Source organism: Dasypus novemcinctus, chromosome 3, assembly GCF_030445035.2.
Source record: "Dasypus novemcinctus isolate mDasNov1 chromosome 3, mDasNov1.1.hap2, whole genome shotgun sequence".
NCBI lineage: Eukaryota > Metazoa > Chordata > Mammalia > Cingulata > Dasypodidae > Dasypus > Dasypus novemcinctus.
In genome coordinates, this window is record NC_080675.1 from 15,726,556 (window position 1) to 15,750,031 (window position 23,476).

The 23,476-nt window shown below is 38.6% G+C and overlaps 1 protein-coding gene and 1 non-coding gene across 2 annotated transcripts in view; both read left to right on the plus strand.

Annotated features, from left to right (window-relative positions):
• The window catches only part of CATSPERB (cation channel sperm associated auxiliary subunit beta), a 134,695-nt gene that overhangs the window by 19,094 nt on the left and 92,125 nt on the right, over positions 1-23,476 (plus strand). Inside the window, exons 5-9 of the mRNA XM_058294913.2 lie at positions 2,058-2,153; positions 3,411-3,560; positions 14,351-14,446; positions 14,589-14,707; positions 15,861-15,893. Of these exons, the coding sequence (XP_058150896.2) occupies positions 2,058-2,153; positions 3,411-3,560; positions 14,351-14,446; positions 14,589-14,707; positions 15,861-15,893 (494 nt within the window). The remainder of the gene's footprint in view (positions 1-2,057; positions 2,154-3,410; positions 3,561-14,350; positions 14,447-14,588; positions 14,708-15,860; positions 15,894-23,476) is intronic.
• LOC111759668 (small Cajal body-specific RNA 6) lies at positions 8,022-8,264 on the plus strand. Its single transcript, XR_002793578.2, has one exon. It is a non-coding gene; the product is annotated as a small Cajal body-specific RNA 6 (non-coding RNA).

A 23,476-nucleotide genomic window follows, 5' to 3' on the forward strand; every position in this document is an offset into this window, starting at 1 on the left:
AGAAAAATGAAATGAGAAACAAAATAGAGAAATTATATAGAATGAATTAAAAGGCCAGAATGATGAGAAGAGAGGAAAGGGGGGGGGGGGGGAATAAGAAAAGGAAGAAAACAGAGAAAAAAAGAGAGAAATAAATTTTTAAAAAATTGAAGACCAAACAAAAAGAGATGGAATGGAAGAAAAACAACAGAAAACAGAAGATAGAAAAATGAAGGAAAGAAAAGAAATAACGTGGGTAGAAAAAATCGGTAAAAGAAAAAAAGAGGGGGAAACAAAGAAAGGGGAAACACAACAAACAAGAAACAAAACAGCAGCAACTTAAAAAAAGACTAATGAAGGAAAAACAGCTTTCCCTCTTAGGCCCCTAAGGAGCTTCTCAGTTCATCAGTCAATCATCTCTGCCCTCTGCAGGTAACGTACTGGCTTTTAGCGAGTAAAATAAGAGAGGGAAAAAAAGAAAAAGGAAACTTAAGAAAAAAACAGATCCAAGAAAACCTAACATAAAAAGAATGCTTATCTGTTCCCTGTCATAAGGTATCAGCTGGATTCCTGATAACCGGATGAATCACTTCTCCACTTCTCTAAGGAGACCAGGGAATTGAACAAGGGGCCTTGTTTGCCCAAGGTGGGAATGCCTCCAGTGAGCTAAATTGTCTCAAGTTGAACAGGCTTCAGAAAGCTATCTGCCCCCTTTCCGGCAAGTTTAGACTACAGCTCGCTAGAGTCCTGCAGGTTAGGCACCTGTTCCACCCTCTCTCTAATCTAGTTCCTTTCTCTCCCTGGGCTGGCGGGGCATGACAGCCTGCCTGAGCAGATACCCCTCCCCTCCCGAGATTCAAAGGGGGCTCAGCTGGCTAAATTCACCGCAAAGAAACCCCTCTTCCAGACCCCTCTTCCTCCCGGGGAACGCCCCCTCCCAGTCCGTTGGCAGCAGCAAGCCAGGGGCTCCACCAAGGTTACTTGCCCTGAGGGCGGGGTGTATGTTCCAGCCACAGGGACTAGCAACTCATGGTTTTCCTTTGGCCTCTTTATTTTTCCAGTTCCCTCCTAGATGACTCAGAGTACCTTCCCTTTCTTTATTTTTTTTATTTTATTTTTTTTAAGATTTATTTTTATTTATTTAATTCCCCTCCCCTCCCCTGGTTGTCTGTTTTCTGTGTCTTCTTGCTGCGTCTTGTTTCTTTGTCAGCTTCTGTTGTCGTGAGCAGCGAGCGGCACGGGAAGTGTGTGCGGTGCCATTCCTGGGCAGGCTGCACTTTCTTTCACGCTGGGCGGCTCTCCTTACTGGGCACACTCCTTGCGCATGGGGCTCCCCTACGCGGGGGACACCCCTGCGTGGCAGGGCACTTCTTGCACACATCAGCACTGCGCATGGGCCAGCTCCACACGGGTCAAGGAGGCCCGGGGTTTGAACCGCGGACCTCCCATGTGGTAGACGGACACCCTAACCACTGGGCCAAAGTCCGTTTCCCTTCCCTTTCTTTATATATCCAAAGTATTTCCTTTAGCTAGGTCCCTGCCTTCTCTTCCACGTTTTTTGTGAAAGGGTCAGACTCTGCCTTCCTACTTCCGTGCCATTTTCCCGGAAGTCCTCTTCCATATCTTATGCTTTACTTTTTTTCCTCTTTCTCTATCTTCATTCAAATTAATTCCATATTAGTTTGTTTTATTTATTCCTATAAAAAATTTTAGCAGTCATACTAGTGTTTACATTTTAATTAATCATGGTCTACTTTCAAAGAATATTCTACCACTTCACATGAACTGTCATAATTTGCTTTTTATCAAGCCACAACAGCTGTAGGAGAAAAATGATGATCCAAAATATTAATATCTGGATTCATTGCAGTGGTGGTAAAAGCACTTCATAATTCCCTCTTCCTTATTTTATCAGAAAAAAATTTGTAGGAAAAATGTGGAAAATGTTACATGTAAGTGCAGGCCAAATGGTTGGGAAATGAAAGGTAATTTTTGTTGGTAATGTTCATACTGCCTTAAATTTTACCAACAAGACACATGAAAAAATAGCTGATTATTTGTCTTTTGTTTTAAAACAGATATTGCATCTGTAGAAGAATGGTTAGTAAGGATCACTTTACACCATGGATTAAATATTTATACTACTGAAGGAACCTTATTGGATAGTGTTCGAGGTAAAAGGCAGCAAATAAAAGTAAAATAGAATTCATATATTCTTTAAAAACTTTGACACCTACTATATGCCAGATCCTGTGCTGACTTCCTTACCTTCCTTTTAATTTTTATTCTTTTATCCCACCTTGATATCATGCTAGATAGAATGTAGAGTAAAAATGAATAAGTATTACAGTTTAAGGTAAGAATCATCTGGGGAACTTAAAATGGTAATGCTATCAGACTCCACCACACACCAATTAAAATCAACTCTCTAGGTGGGGCCAGGCATCCATAGTTTAAAAAATCTCCCCAGATGATATGGATGTACAGTGAGAAGAAAGAACTGCCCTATCCCTAGGAAGCATATACAATTCTATTTAATCAGCATTATTTATAATAAAAAACTGGACAACCTAAATATCCATTAATAGGGGAAAAAACAAATGTTTGTATTTTCTGTTAAAAATGAAAGAAATAAAGCTATATATCTTATCATTGAGTGAAAAAATCAAGTTGCAGAAAAGAATCAGCTAACATTTATCTAAAATTTAGAAAATACATAGAACAACGCTATGTACTGTTCATGAATACATTTATTTATATATTTAGTAAAACATAGAAATGTGGGCTAGATATAAACTCAGCATTTCATAATAGTAGTTGCATTTGGGGAGAATTTGAGAATGGGCTATCAATGGGCAACGGGGTGCCTTCAATTCTATCTGTACTGATTTATTTCTTCAACGAAAATTAAAATGTCTGAAGCAAAAATGAATGAAATTTTTAAAATGTTTGTGCTTTCCTATTTTTTCAAAGTTTCCAAACTTAAAAAAATATTGAGCCAAGTTTTCATTTGTAAAGGCAATACTGAATATGGGAATTCTACTATTTTGATGTCCAGTGTTTTAAAGTACCAAAACACCATGGGAAAACTGTTATTTCAGTTCTTTTAAAAACTGTGAAATGTGAGCCATAGTGATTGAGTACATATTGAGACGTACTCAGAATTTTAGGCGCCACATTACAGTTTGACTTAATTTCTTGAGAAAGTACAGAGATACTGAGGCAGCAAACAGTCCCCCGTTAGGAGAATTAGACTTCATAGACTTATTCTGGAAAATAAGAACCATCTACTTTTAACTGATAAAAAGTAAGGTAATACTCTCATCAATTTGAATTATAGAATAGTTCCTTTAAATTTTCAAGAGAAAGTAATAATGTTCCATTTTCAAGAATGCTGCCACAATTTAAACACCTACGCTTGCTTTCCACAGAACCTATTCTTCAGTGGAATCTTGGGATGAAAATGAAAGAAGAGGATATTCGTAAATTACATCCACATGTGATCGATCTAAGGGTGGCAAAATGCCCCTGTGCCAATGATGTAGCTTTACTTGCTTTCATTTTGAATACAACACTTGATGGTAGGTTTACGGTTTTATTGATTGTTGGAAGTGGTGTTTTGTAATTTATAATAATAATACTTAACAGCAGTATGAATTAAGTAGTGAATATGCATAGTGAAATTTGAGTATTTCCCAAAAACACCTAAGAATTTACTTTTTGTCACTTCACCTTGTATACATGCAAGTATTTTTTCCTCTGTGACTTTTTGCAATGTTAATAGTAATTTTAGTATTTCTCCTGATTTCCTTTATTATCTGCTCTCTGTTAACATGTTACTTTCCCCTAGAAATTATTCACTGTGTTCCAACCCATCTGCCATTCCTGACGTGTGTAAATAGGTATTGTTATTCCTAATATATGACAGTTATTTTATTGTTAATGCATTTTTCATTTCTGTTGTAATAGCTAATAGTATTATTACATGTTTCAACTATTAGTAGTATTATTCTAATCATTGATGATGTCCTAGTCCCCAAATCTAATGGGAAAAAAAAAGAAGTAAAAGTATTTAAAAACAAAAAGCAAACTTTTTACTACTTATAATCTATGAAAAATCCAAAAGAATCTGTGGGGAAATTATCAAGACAAATAAGGGAGTTCTACAAGTTTGTGAGTCCTAATAACAATATGTTATTTGAAAACTAATTTGAAATTATAAATTTTTAAATCCTATTCATAAATTAACAAGCCCAAAAGATACCTAGGAATAAACCAAGAAGAAAAAAAATTGCCAGACCTGTTGTGGAGAAATTATAAAACTCTCATGAAGGCCATAAAAAAGACCCAAATAAATGGTAAGCTATTTCATGTTCATGAACAGAAATTTCTAGTATAATAAAAATATTAATTCCCTCCAAATATATCAATCAATTCAATGCAATTCTAGGAAAAAGTATAGCAGTGTATTTTTGTTTGCATGAAGAGCCAACATAATTTTAAAGTAGAATAAAAAAAATGGAACTTGCTCTATCATGTACCATGACCTATCATAAAGTAATAGATTAAAATTGTACATTGTTATAGAGATAAGTAAATAGACTTGCCCCGATTTTCTTTGAATTCCTGAGTAACTTACAGTCTCATAGTTACATCTGGTCTTTAGTATTGCTTTTGATGAATTAGTTTAGTTATAAATATTTCTCCTTCCCCTTTCTGCTCTCCCCGTACTACACTATACAACCCAGATGGAAACTTAGCTCGTTTTCTTGCTTTGTTCAATAGATGGTGTCTAGGACCATCCTCTTTATCCAACCACCAATTGGATCCTTGAACCACAGAAGAGGAACCATTCTCAGGTCTTCATGCTGGGTTCTACCACACAGTCTCAGCAAAATGGGATCACACCAACCATCTCAACATTCTAAAATAGAAACAGCTTAAGCAGCCAGTTATTTAGATGAAACCACATTTATTTTACCCCACTGGCCACCATGGTACTGAAACAAAAAGAGGTTCACACAGTATCAAGGTGCAGTTGCTTAAGCTAGTAGTTCGCTTGAGGAGGTTCTTGTTCATCCCCTCTCGCCTTCATACCACATGGAGTTAGTGGTGGGTGTGGATATACTGTAACCCTGCGTGTTCCTGTTTGGACTTATTGCCTACCTGCTTCCTCCAGGACACCCTTAAGACATATCCCAGCATGCCTCTTATTCCAGTTTTATCAGTCATCCCCAGAAACCTTTGAATTCACACTTTACCTTCCTCTGCTCCTTCTTGGTGGCCAGCATATAATGACCTCCTTGTCACTTCACTCATTCTTTGGTGAAGTTAGCCTTTGGATTCCTTCCTTTGTCTCCACTTTTCTTTTTGTCACTATTTTTTATGACTTCAGCATCCATATGGATGACCCATCTAATACCTTGGCTTTCTCAGTTTCAAGGACTCCTATCCTTCAATTATCTTTCTCCCTTCTTTTATGGTCACATTCTTGACCTCATCATCTCTCTTCATAGAGTTATCTCCAAAATCTCTACTACAAGCTCCTCATACTCTGTTGACCACCTCCTATTCTTTCAATCTATTTTAATACTCACTCAAAAATGTCTTCAATTTATTGTCCCTACCACTTTTTTTTACTACCCAACAACCTTATTCCTTCTACTCTCACCATAATTTTCATAGCCCATCATTATAAATAATTCTGTAACTTCTTTGTCCTTCTCTCTCTGCCTTGTCTGTACAACACCAACCCTAGTTAAAACCCCCTCCATTCCTGCCGTGGAGGAGCAGAATATTGCTAGGAAAAACACTTCATACTCATATAACTTTAAAATTACACTGACTAGTCTCACTTTAAATTCCTTATCAAAAATCTTGACTGGGCACTCAGCACTGCCCAGAAATCCTATCACTGTGCCCACTTATGTTTATTCTTCCACTCTAAAATGACTTTATTACACCTCTTCCCACTCTTCAAACACTCCATATCACCTTCTTTTCCTTCTCACTCTCAGAAGTGCCTTTGTCTAATACTTCAAGAAGAAAATAAAAATCACAATAAACTTCCTCATTTTTTCAACTTTCAAATTTACCATCCTATCTTCATTAGAACTTGTATACTTTGCTTTTTTCCCTGTTGCATTGTAAGCACTGTTTCTGCTCTATCAAACACCCTAACCCTTGTGCTCTGAATCCCATTCCTTCCTGCCACTTTTCCTACAATTCTCACCATTCTCTCCTGCATCATTACCCTCTGCCTTCTTACTGGATCATACCTATTAGCATATGAGCATACCCAAATATTCCCCATCTTAAGCAAAACCTCCATTAATCTCACTTTACTCTCATCCTCCATTTCTTTCTTCCACTTCAAAGCAAAATTTATGGAAAGAATTTTTTTGTCAATGGCACTACTTTTTCACCTTCTATTTTATCTTCCTTCCACTAAAAATTAAACTTTTGTTCTACCATCCACTGCAAGTTTTCAAGATTACCCATGATCTTCATATTGCCAATTCCACTGGCCAATTTTTGATTCTCACTTTATTTCCCTTTCAGTAGTATTCGATACAGCTGACCACTCTTCTTTTCTTGGCTCTCTTGACACTGCCTTCTATTGCTTTTCTTTTACCTCGTTGGTCACTACTTAGTTTTCTAGTCTGGCTCCTTTTCTGTGCGACACTTAAATGTTTATGAATCCAAGGTTTTGTCCCTGACTCTCTTTCTTTATCTAAACACATTCTCTCTCTGGCAGACTTAATATAGTCTCATGGTGGTAATGCCATCCTTGAGATGATAATTTCCAAGTCTGTATTTTTGGCGCTGACCTCTCCTCTGAGATAAAAAAAAAACAAACAAACTCCTGTATTCAGTGGTCTATTTTACATTTCTTTTTGATGTCTAATGAGCATCTCAAATTTAACAAGTCTAATCCAGAAATCTTAATTCCTTTCTGTCTCGAATCTGTTCTTCCCTAGTATTCCTCATACTAATTAGTATCCAATTGCTCAAAACTAAAATCTGGGACAGACTTCTGAGTGCTTTTACTCTCTCAGCATTTCAGAATAGTGCTACCTCCTATCCCCATTGTGACCACTTCTCTCCTCTGTTAAAACTTATGTCAACATTGTTTTTATACTGGAGCAAGTCACAGTCTCTTAAGTCTCCTTGTTTCTATTTTTGCTCCAGTACCACCCTCCATATAGCCACCAGAGTGATCTTCTCAAGTATAAATCACATCATTATCACTTCCTTGCTTCAGACAGTCCAGTGACTTCCCTTGACCATTGGAATAAAAATCAAACTCCTTATGATGGTCTGCAAAACCCTATAGGATCTGCTCATTTCTTTGACCTCTTACTCTATTATTCCTTTGTCCACTGTACTTCAGCCCTTCCTGATCTTTCATTTCTTTGCACATGCCAAACACATTCCCACAAGAATTTTGCATTTTGTTCTTTCTGTCTTGAACCCCAATCTTTATATGGGTGTCTCCTTCTCATCATTTATATCTAAGCTTAAACGTCACCTTTTTGGAGACTTCCCTAACCATCCTAAGTCAAGTAGACCCCTGTTAAAAAAAAACCTTTAAGTAGCTTTTCATTGCTTTTAGGATAAAGACTCCCTAACATGGTCCTCAAGGTTCTGCATGACCCATGCCTGCCTCCCCCTCCATCCTCTGGCTTTCTGTGTTCTGCCCCCATTGGTCTTCATTTAGTCCCTAGTCTGTGCCATTTTCCTGCCCACCCAGGTTCTTTACACTTGCTGTTTCCTCTGCCTGGAATGTTCTTTCTCCCTGATTTTCTTAGAAATTCTTATTCACCTCCATATTTCAGCTTAAGTGGCATTTCCTTAAAGAAGCTTTTTCTAACGTATCTGACTAGGGTGAATTGCTCTCTTATGGACTTTCATAACTCCATGTACCTTTAGTTAGGAGCACCTGTAACAGTTGAAATTTCATATTTGTTTATAATGAGTTTTATATTTAAAACTCTAAATTCCAAGAGTACAGGAAACTTGCCACTTCTTCCTTATCATTTTATCCCTAATACTCAGCACAATGACAAAAAATAGACACTCAATAAATGTTATACTCAGCTGCCTCTCCTCCATCAAGCTCCAGCAGTGCCAAGCTAACACTTGGAGATGTCCCTGTCTGGTGTTTCTTAGTGAACCCAGGGAAGAGGCTGTGGTCAGTATCCAACAGCTTCATTACAAAGGAACTTTGGTCGATGGGAGTGCTGGGATCTGGGGTTATGATCTGACGTTTTCAAACTGAGACTTCTCAGATTAACATCAATAAAACAGAGCAAAATAGAACTACCTGCTGTTTCTTTGTAACTTTTCATCATGATCAGATTCCCTAACTCTAGCAATAACAATCCAATTTTCTCCCTGTGATGATTTGGCTCATGTATCAACTCAGCTAGATAATGGCTCCCAATTGTTTGGTCAAGCAAGCACTGGGCTAATTATAATACAAGGGCATTTCATGAACTTTAATCACCAGTGAGTTGATTGCATAGATGGCTGGTTGTGTCTACAATCAACTGAGGAGATTGCCATCAACAATGAGTGACATCTCATCCAATCAGTTGAAGGCCTTAAAAGGGGAAGTGATTTTAGCATTTGGAGAGAGAATTCCCTTCTCTACTTTGAATAGCCAGTGTCTCCTGGGAAATTCATCAAGGACCTTTATTGGAGTCCCTAGTTTGCAACCTGTCCTAAGGAATTTGGACTTGTACATTCTACGGGGGTGGGAGACAATTTTATAAAATCTCATACTGTTTACAGATGTCTCCTGTAGATTTGGTTTCCTTAGAGAACCCTGACTAATACAGCTTGTTACCAGGACGGTTTTTAAGAAAAGGAATTTTAAAAATGGGATTTCTGAATTCATTCTGGGATTTTTCCAATTGCTTTCTGTTCTGATTAGATTCAAGGGAACTAATGACTCTGTTTCCAACAATAAGAGGCCACTGACAGTCCATGACATGAGCTGGCAATAGAGATATGCAAAATATCACCATTGGATGCAACTACTTCCATGATTATTAGAGGCAAGGATCTGGGTGAGAGTGTTTTTAACACCTTAACAGAGTTTTATGGCATTAAAAGGTATAATGATGTTGGCTGGCTATTCCTAAATATTCTGGATACAGTTACAAAAGAAAGGGACGAGCTGAAGTCTTCAAATTTGCAACCTAAGCACTGCATTCAAATGTGGTTTCTATGTGTACTCTGAAAGAAAATCTTGCTTTGTACAGCTGCAGAGTTGAGATCTCTGAAAACCAGACTCAGAGTCTCATTGTACAAGTAGCAGAGTTATAACAGAAACTAAAATCTCAACCTTTCAAAGTGTCTGCTATTAAAGTGAGGACATTGATTGGAAAGGAGTGGAACCCTGAGGATCGGGATGGAGACATATGGGTTGATGATGATATCAGAGGAAAATTGAAATTCTAAATTCTGCTGAGACTTTGCCATATAAACCTGTAATGGTCTGCTCTGAGGAGACCGCCCAATGTCAAGTTCACATCATCCAACCTCTAGCCTGCCCCAAGGAGTCCAGAGCTCCTCTCTGCCCTGAGATGGGTGCCACTCAATCTCAAGCTTGCACTATCCAGTCACCAGCCTGTCCCAAGGAGTCTTGACCTCCTCCCTGCCCTGAGGAAACCATCATCCAACCTCTACCCTGCCTTGAGGAATCTGCCATCCAACCCCTCCTGAAGAGATTAATTTTGTCTCACCAAATGACTGCAAGGGAATACCCTGAGGTAATTGGCTTGCAAGACACTTCTAATTCTTCTCCTCACCCATCCCCACCACCCCTCTTTTCTTCTAGAACTATAACTAGACTAAAGTCACAACAAGCCCCCAAAGGTGAAGTATTAAGTATTACCAATGAGAAAGAACACTACACTCTAAAAGAATTGCTTGAGTTTTCTGATTTGTATAGACAGAAATCAGGGGAATATGTGTATCGAATGGATATTAAGGGTATGGAAGGAATATAAAGTTGGATCAATCTGAATTTCTTGATATAGGTTCACTAAACAGAGATTCTGCATTCAATGCTGTAGCTCAAAGGCTTAGAAAGGGCTCTAACAGTTTATCCAGATGGCTGGCTGAAACACAGACCAAAAGATGGCCTATAATGCCTGAGGTTGAACTGTTTGTTTTACCTTAGTATACTGTAGACGAAAGTATCCAAAGGCTTAGAGAGATTGGAATGCTAGAATGGATTCACAATTTAAAACCTACCACCCACCCCAGGAAGTTCAAAGGGCACACCTATTTCCAGGACTGTGAGGAATAAATTTGTGAGACTAACTCAATCTTTCTTGAAAAACTCCGTGGTTGCTCTTCAGGTCAGATGTTACTGTAGGAACTGCTGTCATGGAACTAGAATCCTTAGTCACTGTGGGTATGATTGGATCCCAGTTGGCAGAAGCCAACTAACACCACTTAATCCCCAAGACAAGATGGGCATGGCTGCCACAAAGTAGCAATCAAAAGAGTCTGAATTATCTTGAGACAGTGTTTAGACCCAGAGTTTTGAGTGGAGACCAGAAAAAGAGGAGCTCTGAGATCCAGGCTGCTGTGCAAGATGCAATGCCACTTGGGCTATATGATCCAGCAGATCCAATGGTGCTGGAAGTGTCAGTGGCAAATAGAGATGCCATCTGGCCGGTATAGGAGAAACACAGCACAAACCCTTAGGATTTTGGAGCAAAGCTCTGCCATCCTCTGCAGATAATGACTCTCCTTTGGAGAAACAGCTTTTGGCCTGCTACTGGGCCTTAGTAGATACTAAATACTTAACCATGGGCCACCAGGTTATAATGAGACCTGAGTTACCTATCATGAACTGGGTATTGTCTGATCCATCAAACCATAAAGCTGGGTGAGCACAGCAGCACTCCATCCTAAAGCAGAAATGGCATATACAAGACAAGGCTCAAGTGGGTCCTGAAGGCACAAGTAAGCTACATGAGGAAGTGGCCCAAATACCCATGGTCATGACTCCTACCACATTACCTTCTCTTTCCCACTCCACAGCTATGGCCTCTTGGGGAATTCCTTACAGTCAGTTGACTGAGGAAGAGAAAACTTAGGCCTGGTTTACAGATGGTTCTGCATGATATGCAGGTACCACCCAAAAGTGTTCCTTTCTGGGAGGTCCCTGAAGGACAGTTTTGAGGGGAAATCTTCCCAGTAGGCAGAACTTAGGGCAGTCCACCTGTTTATTCATTTTGCTTGAAAGGAGAAATAGCCAGAAGTGTATTTGTACACTGATTCATGTGCTATTGTCAGTGGTGTGACTGGATGCTCGGGGACTTGAACATGATTTGAGAATTGATAACAAAGAGGTCTGGGGAAGAGGTATGTGGATAGACCTTTCTGAGTGGGCAAAAACTCTGAAAATATTTGTGTCCCACATTAATGCTCGCCAGAGGGTGACTTCAGCAGAGGAAGAGTTTAATAATCAGGTAAATAAGGTGACCTGCTCTGTGGATAGCACTCAGGCTCTTTCCCTAGCCACTCCTGTCATTACCCAATGGGCTCATGAACAAAGTGACCAAGATGGTACATATGGAGGTTATGCATGGGCTCAGCAACATGGGCTTCTGCTCACCAAGGCTGACTTGGCTACAGCCACTGCTGAGTGCCCAGTCTGCCTGCAGCAGACACCCATGCCTAGCCCCCCTCACCCCCCACCATATGGCACCATTCCCCAATGTGATCAGCCTGCTACCTGGTGGCAGATTGATTACATTGCACCACTTCCATCATGGAAGGGGCAATGATTTGTTCTAATTGGAATAGACACATAACTCTGGTTATGGGTTTGCCTTCCCTGCACATAATGCTTCTTCCAAAACTACCATCTGTGGACTTACCAAATGTCTTATCCACCACCATGGTATTCCACACAGCCTTGCCTCTGATCAAGGAACCCACCTCACAGCAAATGATATTTGGGAATGGGCACACACTCATGGACTTCACTGGTCTTACCATGTTCCCCATTATCCTGAAGCAGCTGAATTGATAGAATGGCCTTCTGAAGACTCAGTTACAGTGCCAACTAGGTGGCAATACCTTGGAGGGCCCGGGCAATATTCTCCAGGAGGCTGTGTATGCTCTAAATCAATACCCACTCTATGGTGCTGTTTCTCCCATAGCCAGGATTCACAAGTCCAGGAATCAAGGGGGTGGAATTGGGAGTGGCACCACTCACTATTACCCCTAGTGATCCACTAGGAAAATTTTTGCTTTCTGTCCCTGCAACCTTAAGCTCTGCTGGTCTACCTGTCTTTGTTACAAAAGGAGGAGTGCTTCCACCAGGGAACACAACGATTCAATTGAACTGGGAGTTAAGACTGCCACCTGGCCACTTTGGGTGCCTCATGCCTCTGAATCAACAGACAAAGAAGGGAATTATTATACTGGCTGGGGTGTTTTATCCTGACTATGAAGGGGAAATAGGACTGCATGTACACAATGGAGATAAAGGAGAGTTTGCCTGGAATACAGGAGATCCTTTAGGCTGTCTTTTAGTACTACCATGCCCTGAGATTAAAGTCAATGGAAAATTGCAACAACTCAATCCAGGCAAGACCAACAAGGGCCCAGAATCTCCAGGAATGAAAGTTTGGGTCACCCCACCAGGCAAAGAACCACAGCCTGCTGAGGTGCTTGCTGAGAGTAATGAGAACTTGAAGTGGGTAGTGGAAGAAGGTAGTAATAAATATGAACTTCAACCTCATGACCAGTTACAGAAACAAGGACTATAATTGTCATGAATATTTTCCCCGTTTTTGTCATGAGTATGTTTGTATATGTACTTAAAATGAATATCTTTGTTTTCTTCCCTAAACTTTCCCCTTATCATAGGACATAAGTTGTATTAGTTTCATGTCATAGTATTTAAGGATGCCAAGTTTAAAAGTGAATATTACCCAAGGACTTGTATCCCATTCTGGAGGGATTTAATGTGATTCTGGTTGTACACAGGACAATTGACTGTTATTAGAATATAGAAATAGAAATATATATGTACATATATATATACACATGCACACATATATATCTGTTGTTGTTTTTACCTGAAGACCAAGTATGGTTTAATATTAAGTAAATGGCTGCGAATTTGACAAAGGATAGACTGTGATTGTTAGACAGATGTGTCAACTCAGCCAGGTAATGGTGCCCAGTTGTTTTGTCAAGGAAGCACTAAGATCATTGTAATTCAAGGGCATTTCATGAACTTCAATCACCAGGGAGTTGATTGCATAGATGGCTGGTTGTATCTACAATCAACTGAGGAGACTACCATCAACAGTAAGTGACTTCTTATCCAATCAGTTGAAGGCCTTAAAAGAAGTGATTTCAGCCTTCAGAGAGATAATTCCCAAATCTACTTTGGACAACCAGTGTCTCCTGGGAAACTCATCAAGGACCTTCCTCAGAGTCCCTGGTTTGCAGCCTGTCCTATGGAATTTGGACTTGTGCGTCCCCACAGTGGTGGGAGGCAATTTTGTAAATCTCATACTATCTCCTGTGGGTTCTCGAGAACCCTGACTAATACACTCCCTCTTTCCTCATTAAAAAAGATGAAAGAGAGCTTTTTAGACACACTTCACACTCTTGGGTTCACATATGCAGTATATTATTCAATTTTTGAAAAGCAGAACCAGAAACTGTCATACATTTATAAATGTGGCCCTACCATCTAGTGATAGTAAATGCACCTGTATTTCTAAAATTAAAAATAGATCCTTTGTCTTAAAATTGTATATCAGCTTCTGTAATCCTAGGATACAAGTAAAGTCAGTTTTCCATAGAGAATGGCTTGTAACTTAATTTTAATCTAAAACATTAAACAAAATAAAGCACTTATTTACTGCTTACATCTCCGTGCAATATTTCTAAACTTTGAAGAGATTTGGTCATGTGATATCATGCTCAGCAGCTATAATCATTAATTTTCTTCTTTTGATTTTTTTATAACATCTGTTTTTTTAGGAAGATATAAAAGAAACTACTTGAATAATTACATACAGCTTGGAAGATATTTTCATAGACAGGATTAATACAGTTAAGGACTTAATAGCACTGTATTTTTCTTACAGGTCAATTAGATGGTTGGCTAAGATCCTGTGTTGTAACCCGAAGTTACTTCATCTTTTCAATGCCTGAGGAAGTGAGATTCAGACTGAGGGGAGGGGAGGTGGGGGAGGCAATGCACAGGCTGAAAGATAGAGCAGAGGCACGATTGTGCCCCTACAGACCTAACGCCAGAGAACTGAATTAATAACTTCGTAAATCAAATAGCTTTAATTGTCCTTTTCTTTCATGTTAGGTGTTTATCTAGGTCTAAGTTTTTCTGGATTTTGGAAATATAAAGATACCATATGGTATAACATGACAGATAGCATCTATTCTCAACTTGAAGAAGGTAATTCTTCTAGCTGTGTCTTCGACGTCAGCATTTCATTTATGTTAATTACTTGATAAATATTATGAAATATCTTTACTTTGTTGAGAAGCTCAGTTTTTTCTTCCTTTTTAACCCATGGTATGATTTTTTTTTCCTTTAGAAATAACAGGGCTTTCAGTGGTGGATCTGGTTTTAACAAATCATTTCTTAGTTATCCTCACCTCTTTGGGTCTTTTTGTAAGTGGAGATCTTCGTTATCCATCAGCCTCAGACTTAAGGGTATGTGCATTTCTTTAGAATGAATAATTAACCTTAAATATTTTTCTGTGATATCTAGAAGAAATATTTGATATTTGAGTTATGTTTGGTACATCTTAGAATTGAAATGCTTCTTCCTCTTACAAAATATAAAGGCATGATACAATTCTTCTTTTTTTTTTTTGCTTTATAGAGTTGTATATATAATTTGGAAGTTATGCTAGTGTTGTTACTACACAAATTATAATACATTTAAAAATACATGTTTGTAGAAAATATTTTTGCATGTACGTATGTATTTATGTATAGCTCTACATATTCCCAAAAATATTTTAAGGTAATTACAAAGATAGACAGAATATTACAAAATAACAAAAGATAAAAATAAGTGTTGGGATTGAGACAAGGGGACTATAGGTTTGGGTGAGAATACACGATATGTATAACAAGAAGTTATTAAATGTGTTAATAATTATATCTCAAAAAATTGCCATAATAGAAATAAGACACGTACAAGGATTTAGGAGCATTAGGGGAAAAAAGATGAGAGGAGGTATAGAAGGGGCAATTACATAGGTTGAGAGACAGATATTTCTTATCCATGGTAACCAGCATCTTTCTTCAGGTAGATGAGGGTCCAGTGCCTTCCTTCCCTCCTCACCCTTTACGAGAAAGTACCATCTGTTGCTCAGACAACATATCTGCCCTTTGTTTTGCTTATCACATAATTTCTAAAGTAGAGAGTTGAAGAAACTAGCAAGATTATACTGACCTTTAAAAACACAGAGATGTGGACATAGGCTGTACACCATGAGGTCTTGATCTCAGCACTTTACTGGGCTGGGCAGAAGAAAGAAAGTGACAAAGGAAAAGTGGTCAGCAGACTTAGTGTCTTCCTGAATACTTCTGTAACTTCGCTATTTGAATCACTAATAGGTGTGGTTTTGACTTCAAATCCTCTCTGGAATAAAGCTAAGGTTTAAATAAATAAAATGTGAGACAAGGCAAAGGCTGAGGGACAAATAAGAGGATATTGCGTTAACTATTTTGTGTTTGACAATTCTAACTACTGTGATATAAAAACAAAATTTCCTTTGGTATGATGGGAATTGTTAAGTTTTATTATTCCTTCTGATATGCAAGGAAAAATAAAATTTTCTTTATTTTCTTCCAGTTTTCGAGGGCAGACTTTTGTGGTTTTGAAAGGGTAAGAAACTTTAAATTTCAAAGGGTTGGTTAGAAGGTAGGTGCTTACTTGGTGACTTAAGAGATGAAATGCAAGACAATAATTCACAGTATATATTTAAATAATAATATCATTTAAATTTTAAACTAAGGCAAAAAGAATTTTTCCAGCAACTGTAAAACAATGATCTTCTCTTCTGTGTCAATAAAAGAAGTACCCCTCCTCAACTCAGAACAATTCCCATCCCTTCCTCATATGCTCTGGGCCCAGTGCCTTCTGTCCAGGATTGTTCTGATTGTTCAGGTTGTGTTCTGTACAAGGGCAACCAGTTGAAGAGAGTGGGGTGTGAAAGCTGGCTAACTATTTACTCCGTAGCCATGGACCCTGGTGTTAAGTCTTCACGTCACCACAAAAATGAATGCTTTTTTCTAATTTGCATGAAAGTGCTATCTGATTTAACATATCTGCTTCTGACCCTTTTGGATATTTTGTTCTATTGGTTATCTCCTCTCTCTGTTACAAAATCAAGTTTTGTGATGCAGAAGGGCATTTCCATTAGCATATAAGCCTGCTTCAGCATGAAAACAACAAAATTATGAGCATTCCCATATTTTTGCTGTGTCCTCTCCCCATTCCATCTTGATAAATGCAAATGTACATACACTCATACATTCTAGGAGGAGGGACCATTTATTTCTCAGAATGCAAATAGAACTGACTTAATGTACTAATTAGAGGAAAAATGAAGGTAAATAGGCAAAATTGATTTACATTAGAAAGAATAGAGAGTGATAACTGCCAAAGTGGAATTCCAAAGCTAGCTGAACTATATCGTACAAGAATGAGGGAAAAGAAATTTTCACATATATAGAGATTAAGTGAGTTTACCACCCACAAACCCATGAAGGAGTGGGATGACCTCAATGATAGCTAGAATGTAAGCCCTAAATTGTATGAGAGCAGGAATCTTGTCTGTGCTGTCACTACTGAATCCCACTGTCTAGGATTGTGCTGACACAAGGTGGGTACTTAGTAAGTATTTGTTGAAGGAATGGACTTGGCATAAATAATGACAGTTATAAATTTTGTCTTAAACAATTGGATGGAACTAAAATCCTAGACAATATAACAGGGAGGAATGGAGATACTTTGCAGTGGATAATCAAAGTATTTTAAGATCCTTGTTTGGGAAGAGGATTGATATGGTGAATAACTTTAGAATTCATAAGGAAAAAATGTATGTAATTCAAAATGTATGTTAAAAATTAAAAACTAATTACTAAAAAAAAGAAATATACCTAAAGCTTCCAAACTATCAGAGGAGGGAAAAAGGATTAAAGAATAATCTCTCAGTTCCACAAAAAGCAAGAAAGGAGGGAAACATGTACAGACAAAAGGATGGAAAATACACTATAAAGTAAGATGGTAGAAATAAATCCAAATATATCAGCAATTACAATAAAGGTAAATGGATATAGAAAATTAAACAAAATCTAGATCTATGCTAATTACAGCAGATATACACAAAACAGAATCACACAAAAGTTGTCAAATAAAGGGAGGAGGAAATTCTGGGAAGATTATGACCTGAATTGTGCTCTCTTCTCCTCAATGGCCATGAATTTCCACCTCTACTTTACCTGCATCCGTTAAGTCTCTGAAATCAGGTGAAGTCTCAAGCTGTAAGGGATCCCACTGAGGAGACCTGGTGTGTATTTCCTCTCTCACGGGTAAGAGATTGGAATGCAGGGGACCCTGGAGAGAGCTTGGCTTCCAGAGCCCTTTGAACTCCCAGAGAAGGTTTCTATCAGCCACACTGAGTGTCGGTCCTCCAGGGAGAAGCCCTACTAGGAGGGATGCACACTCCCTTTGTCTGCTGAGGTGGCATGTTGAAGGGGAGCCGCAAGCATTCTAAGTAAGACAATGGCAACCCAGTGGGGTAGAGGCCACTTTGCCTTCTACTACTCCAGTATTGCCACAGTTTGAGGTTCTCCAAAAACCAAAACATCTTAGTAGCCCAACATCCTGTCTCCAAAACATCTTAGTAGCCCAACGTCCTGAGAGAAAAACATCATTAATACAGATCATACACTAGAGCCGCTGGCGGAGAAGGCAACAACTGAGCAAGAACAACAAAATGTAATTAGTTCAATCATTTAACAAATATTAAATAAGCACCTACTATGCTGTTACTGATAGAAAAGAAGACAGTCAATGCCTGTAAGGAATTTCAAGTACAGCATGAAAATATTGTGGGACCAAATACCAAACATTGCAATTAAATAATAGATAGATTAACTGAAGGACAGAATGGCTACTGTTTAGATTCAGGTTAGTAAACAAAAGATCAAAAGGAATAAACTTTTCAATGTACCCAGTAAAAATTAGATAGTAATCAAGAGGGTAAAAACGAGCCCTTAAGGAGAGATCCAGATGATAGAGGTGAATGGTAGAGGTGACAGAGGTGAATGATAGAATCTACACAAGGAGTAAAAAAGGAACAGATAAGAGAGGCAATAATAACACAAATAATAGAAGAAAATTAAGCTGAAATTAAGAAAGACCCAAGGAGATTAAAGGGAAAATATTGCAAGCTTCCAAACAAAAGAGCAAAAGCAAAATATACTTCACTGATATTCGATTTCACTTCTACAACAGTAGAAGCTAGAAAACAGTGAAATGAACATCTATTAAGACAAAAGGACCAAATTCCAAGAATCCTCTTAGTAGCCAAGAGAGTATTCATCTTTCCTATTAAGAAAACCCAGAAATATATGTGGCTGTTTTGGGTGGGTGGTTAAAGGAGTTAGTACTTGATGACTCATTCATTCATTCATTCGTTCTTCCATTCATTCATTCAACAAATATCTGTCGAGCACTTCCTATATATCTTGCTTATTCAGATAGTGAGAATTCCATAGTGAACAAGATAAATAAAAATAAAGTCCCTACCCTCATGTAGCTGAACATTCTTTTGGGGAGATAGACTATAAATAATAATTTAAAAATACATAATATGATTTTAGACAGTAATAAGTGCTTGTTGAAATTGAAGTGGGGTAAGGGAAATGGAGAGTAAAATGAAGCTAATGTTCTGTTTTAGATAGGGTGATTATAGCAAGTCTCTCCAAGGAAGTGAAATTTGAACAGAAACTTGAATGTCTTGAAGGAATGGTTTCAATAAAGCATGTCCAGACAGAGGGAATAGTAAGTATAAAAACCCTAAAGTGAGAACTTGACATGAGGCAGTCTGTTAGTCATTCACCAAAATATGTTTAGTGGAAATAGCAGGGACTGTGGTCCCTTCCTTAAGGATAAAATTCAAACTCTTGGGAGACATGCAAAACCCTTCATAGTTAAAGCCTTCTTTAGCTCTTCAGCCTTGTCGTGACCTCCGATCAAGAAAAAACCTGTCTTTTCTGAGCCTATATCTTGTCCTGAGCTTGGGCTTGCTCCTGGCCTTAGGAATCCCCCCATTTATAGGAATTCCAATACCCCTCTACCCTCTATGAAATATATCCTCTCTTCTTGCCCTTCCCCTCCCCCCCCCATGCTATGTTGTATTTCCTAAAGCAGCTAATCCTTTGCCTCAGGCTACCCTGATGTAATTGTTTCTTACACTCCTTTAGATGTCCCCAAGTTGCTTCTGCCTGTAGGACAAGTCCTAGGAGAGCAACCCAGAGAGTTTCCTGATTCAGTGTTTCAGGCTTCCACCTGCTAGATAAGCACTAATATGCAGGCACCCTGTATGTTCATAGGAGCTATTCTGCTCCTTCCTGAGCAGGGTTAGGGACCTATAATGGGAATGCAGGCTGGCTCTATACCCCACTGGGAAGGGAGTAAGGGAGAGACCAGCAAGATCACCAGGAGCTTCTCCCATTCTCTTCAAAGCTACATTTTCTTGATTTAACACTTGCCCAGTTACTGCAACCCTTTAACTGTTTTCTGGAGTTTTGAGAAAAATGACTCTGCCAGTTTTTGCTAGTTATTTAAAGATTCTGTGGGGAAATGGCACCTTGTGGGGAAATGATATGCTGTGGCAAATCACCACCATCTCAATAGACCAAACTTAAAAAGATTTTTATGCATGGATTATACAGATTTTTATTACTGGTCTATAAAAATGCAAAAAGGTCTCCCTTATGTCTCCCCCAAAAATGAAAGTCTGACTCTTCCTATAAAAAGACTATCTCAAACTCTTGGCTATTATTTAATATCCAATATATACAATCTCACCTTCTTTGAAGTTTCTCTTACAACCCCAGCTTTCAAACCCTGCATTTTTTGTGTCTCTTTACATACTTAGAGTAGCATTAATAAATTGTATCCTCGGTTTAGATGGTGTTATGGTTTCTGAACCTTCCTTGCATATGAGGAGTATGGTTGTAAAGTCCATAGCTCTTCCAGAAAATCTTCTATGGTCTAGAAATAGTTTCCTTGGTTCCTAGATTCTAAATCTCTTCAGAGAAGTCCAGGGTAGAAAGGGCATATCCCAGATTAATCAGTCAGTCTTGGACTCTTGGAATGTCTTGGGAATTTGGGAGATCCTGAAAATGAAAGAGACACTTCTACGGTTCTGCTGAGGCTGGATCAAGAAGGCTCTCCAGAAACAATGCTCATTAAAACACATTTTGGAATATTTACCCTTTTGGAAACACATAGCTAAGTAATAATAATAGGAGAAGTTATTATATAAATTATTTAGTAAGAGATCACTCTGCCTTTGCCAAGTACTATGCTAATCATGTACTTTATCTCCTTCTACTTTCTCTGTAACTATTGTTGTTCTGGATTACAAATCTGGAAACAGGAAGTGAAGAGAGATGAAACAATATTCCCTTTAGGAGGTTTTGCTTTATTTGCGAGATTGAATTGGTTGTACCCTCGTGATACCATATTTCATCAATTTAACATGCCAGGGATTTTAAGATGCTTTATGTTATTAAATACTAAGAAAGAAGAAAAAATTATCAAATAAAAACTCTGACCCATCCCAATTGAAAAGATGTTCATATGTGGGAAAATATCCACAAAATGTAATAATCCTGTTGCTCCTTGCTGCTGTTCGGCTTCTGTGAAGGTGCCTCATACTTAGTTGCAGCTAATAAGGAATAAGAGATAAACATGTTACCCATTGTAGCTGTGATGAAAGGCTAAGAGCTCTTGGTAGCTTTAGAAAGAAGATTCATAGGTATGGGTATATTCATTGACATATGCAAATTAATGGGAAATTTATTTTCTTTTATTTCCTTCTTGTGTATTGTTCAAAATTTGTATTCCTACTGGGGGAATAAATGGAAGAAAATGTCACTGTACATACAGGACAGTAGATCTTACAGTGATGAAAGGCAAAATGTAAAAAAATGTTTTAAAAATATTTTTCATTATTTTTTAATATCCCAATTTTTTAGTTTTAGTTTTTTTAAAAATTTTCTTTATTATATTTATTATGTTTGAAACTATCATTATTATTTCATTTTCTTATTAATTGTATTTGGCTATTTTATTGGCTTCATTTTGGAAGAAGTTTTAGATCACAGAAGGGTTACAACTGTGGCCGGGGAGGGTGATTGATGTGGGGTGTCGTTGATGGGGGATACAAGGGAGGAAGTTCACCTGGGCATACATATAAGGCATATAAATATTTTCAATTTTTCATGAGGCATTGCCACAGTAGGTGCAGATTCACACAATAACCAAAAGAATATCAAATTCCCATCTTGGAGAGCTCTGCCACATTCTCTAATGGAACAGCAACAATCCCCCAAGTACAGGGGCATACTATGCATATGAGCCTTTGCCCTTGAAATTGAAACAGACTAGTGTTGTAGGGTGCCTAAGAGTTACCTCCTGGGAGCCTTCTTGTTGCTCAAATATGGCCTCTCTCTAAATCAAACTCAGCATATAAATGCAATAACTTTCCCCCAGCATGGGATATGACTCCTGGGGCTGAGCCTCCCTGGCACCAAGGGATTGCTACCAAGTACCAACAAGAAATGCAAGTGGAAAAAAGGGGGGTGGGGCTTGACCAAAAGGGGCAAAATGTAAAGACAAATGAATATACATGGCTAAGAAACTTCAAAGTGAGTTGGGAGGTCATTCCAGAGGTAATGCTTTTGCACATCTCAGCAGATCTCATTGACAGCCAAAGTAGATACTACCCCAAATAGTGGGGCTCCTGAGGGCTCTGGAAACATTCAGACACTAAGTTCAGGAGTTTGGTTCCTTGCCAGTGGGTCCTACTTTAGAATTTATGCTCCCCAGTGTGACAGAGTTGGACTCAGTTGTGGTTTCCCTACACATGGCTCTTCTGTCCTTCTATTTGAATTTATAATTAGTACTAACATTGATAGGTGTATATTCAAGAGACTTAAATACTTGGACTGTCCATGAGCCAACTGGGCCCTGAATCCCAACAGAATTGCAACACATACTCTCCAGTTCATTGGACTCATCCAGGACAACTAACAAGGAGGAGATGATGGATAACCAATATACCAAGGAACCGAGAGTGTCTACACTGCAAGCAAGAGAGTCTCATCCATCAGCCATAGGAGATCAAAGCCTTCTCCCTCCCCCAATTAAAGGTGGATTGGGCATCACCATCCCAGAATGCTCAGGACTGAAGAATGAACTATGGACTAAAATAGACTAGTATTCTATTATAGACTTATGTGATTCTAGCAATGGGAAGAAATACCACTGATTTGGAGGTAGTGGCCACTGGAAATTCTGAGGGTAGAGCAAGGGGAAAACAGGCATAATATGGGGGCATTTTTTGGGATTTGGGAATCATCCTGAATGACATTGCAATGACAGATACAGACTACTATATATCTTGCCTTAACCTAAAGAATTGAGTGGGAGAGAGTGTAAACTGCAGTGTAAACTATAATCCATGCTTAGTGGCAATGCTCCAAAATGTGTGTATCAATTGCAATGAATGTACCACGCTAATGAAAGATGTTGCTAATATGGGAAAATATAGGAGATGTGGGGAATGGGGCATATGGGAATCCCCTATACTTTTTTTTTTTTAAAGATTTTATTTTATTTCTTTCTCTCCCCTTCTCCCCTCCTACCCCAGTTGTCTGTTCTCTGTGTCTATTTGCTGCGTCTTCTTCTTTGTCCACTTCTGTTGTTGTCAGCGGCATGGGAATCTGTGTTTCTTTCTGTTGTGTCATCTTACTGCGTCAGCTCTCTGTGTGTGCGGTGCCATTCCCGGGCAGGCTGTACTTTCTTTTGCACTGGGCGGCTCTCCTTATGGGGTGCACTCCTTGAACGTGGGGCTCCCCCATATGGGGACACCCCTGCATAGCACAGCACTCCTTGCACACATCAGCACTGTACATGGGCCAGCTCCACACGGATCAAGCAGACCTCCCATGTGGTAGACGGACGCAGTAACCACTGGGCCAAGTCCACTTCCCCCTATATATTCTTCGTAACATTTATGTAATCTAATTATCTTTTGAAAAAGAAAAAACGAAAAGATAAAAAATTTATATTCTTGTTTCTTGTCCTTATTCTACAATTTTTTCTTTTATTTGCAAATAATTTGTCTCTCTTTTTTACCTGTTATTCTTGAAGTAGCAAACTTTAAA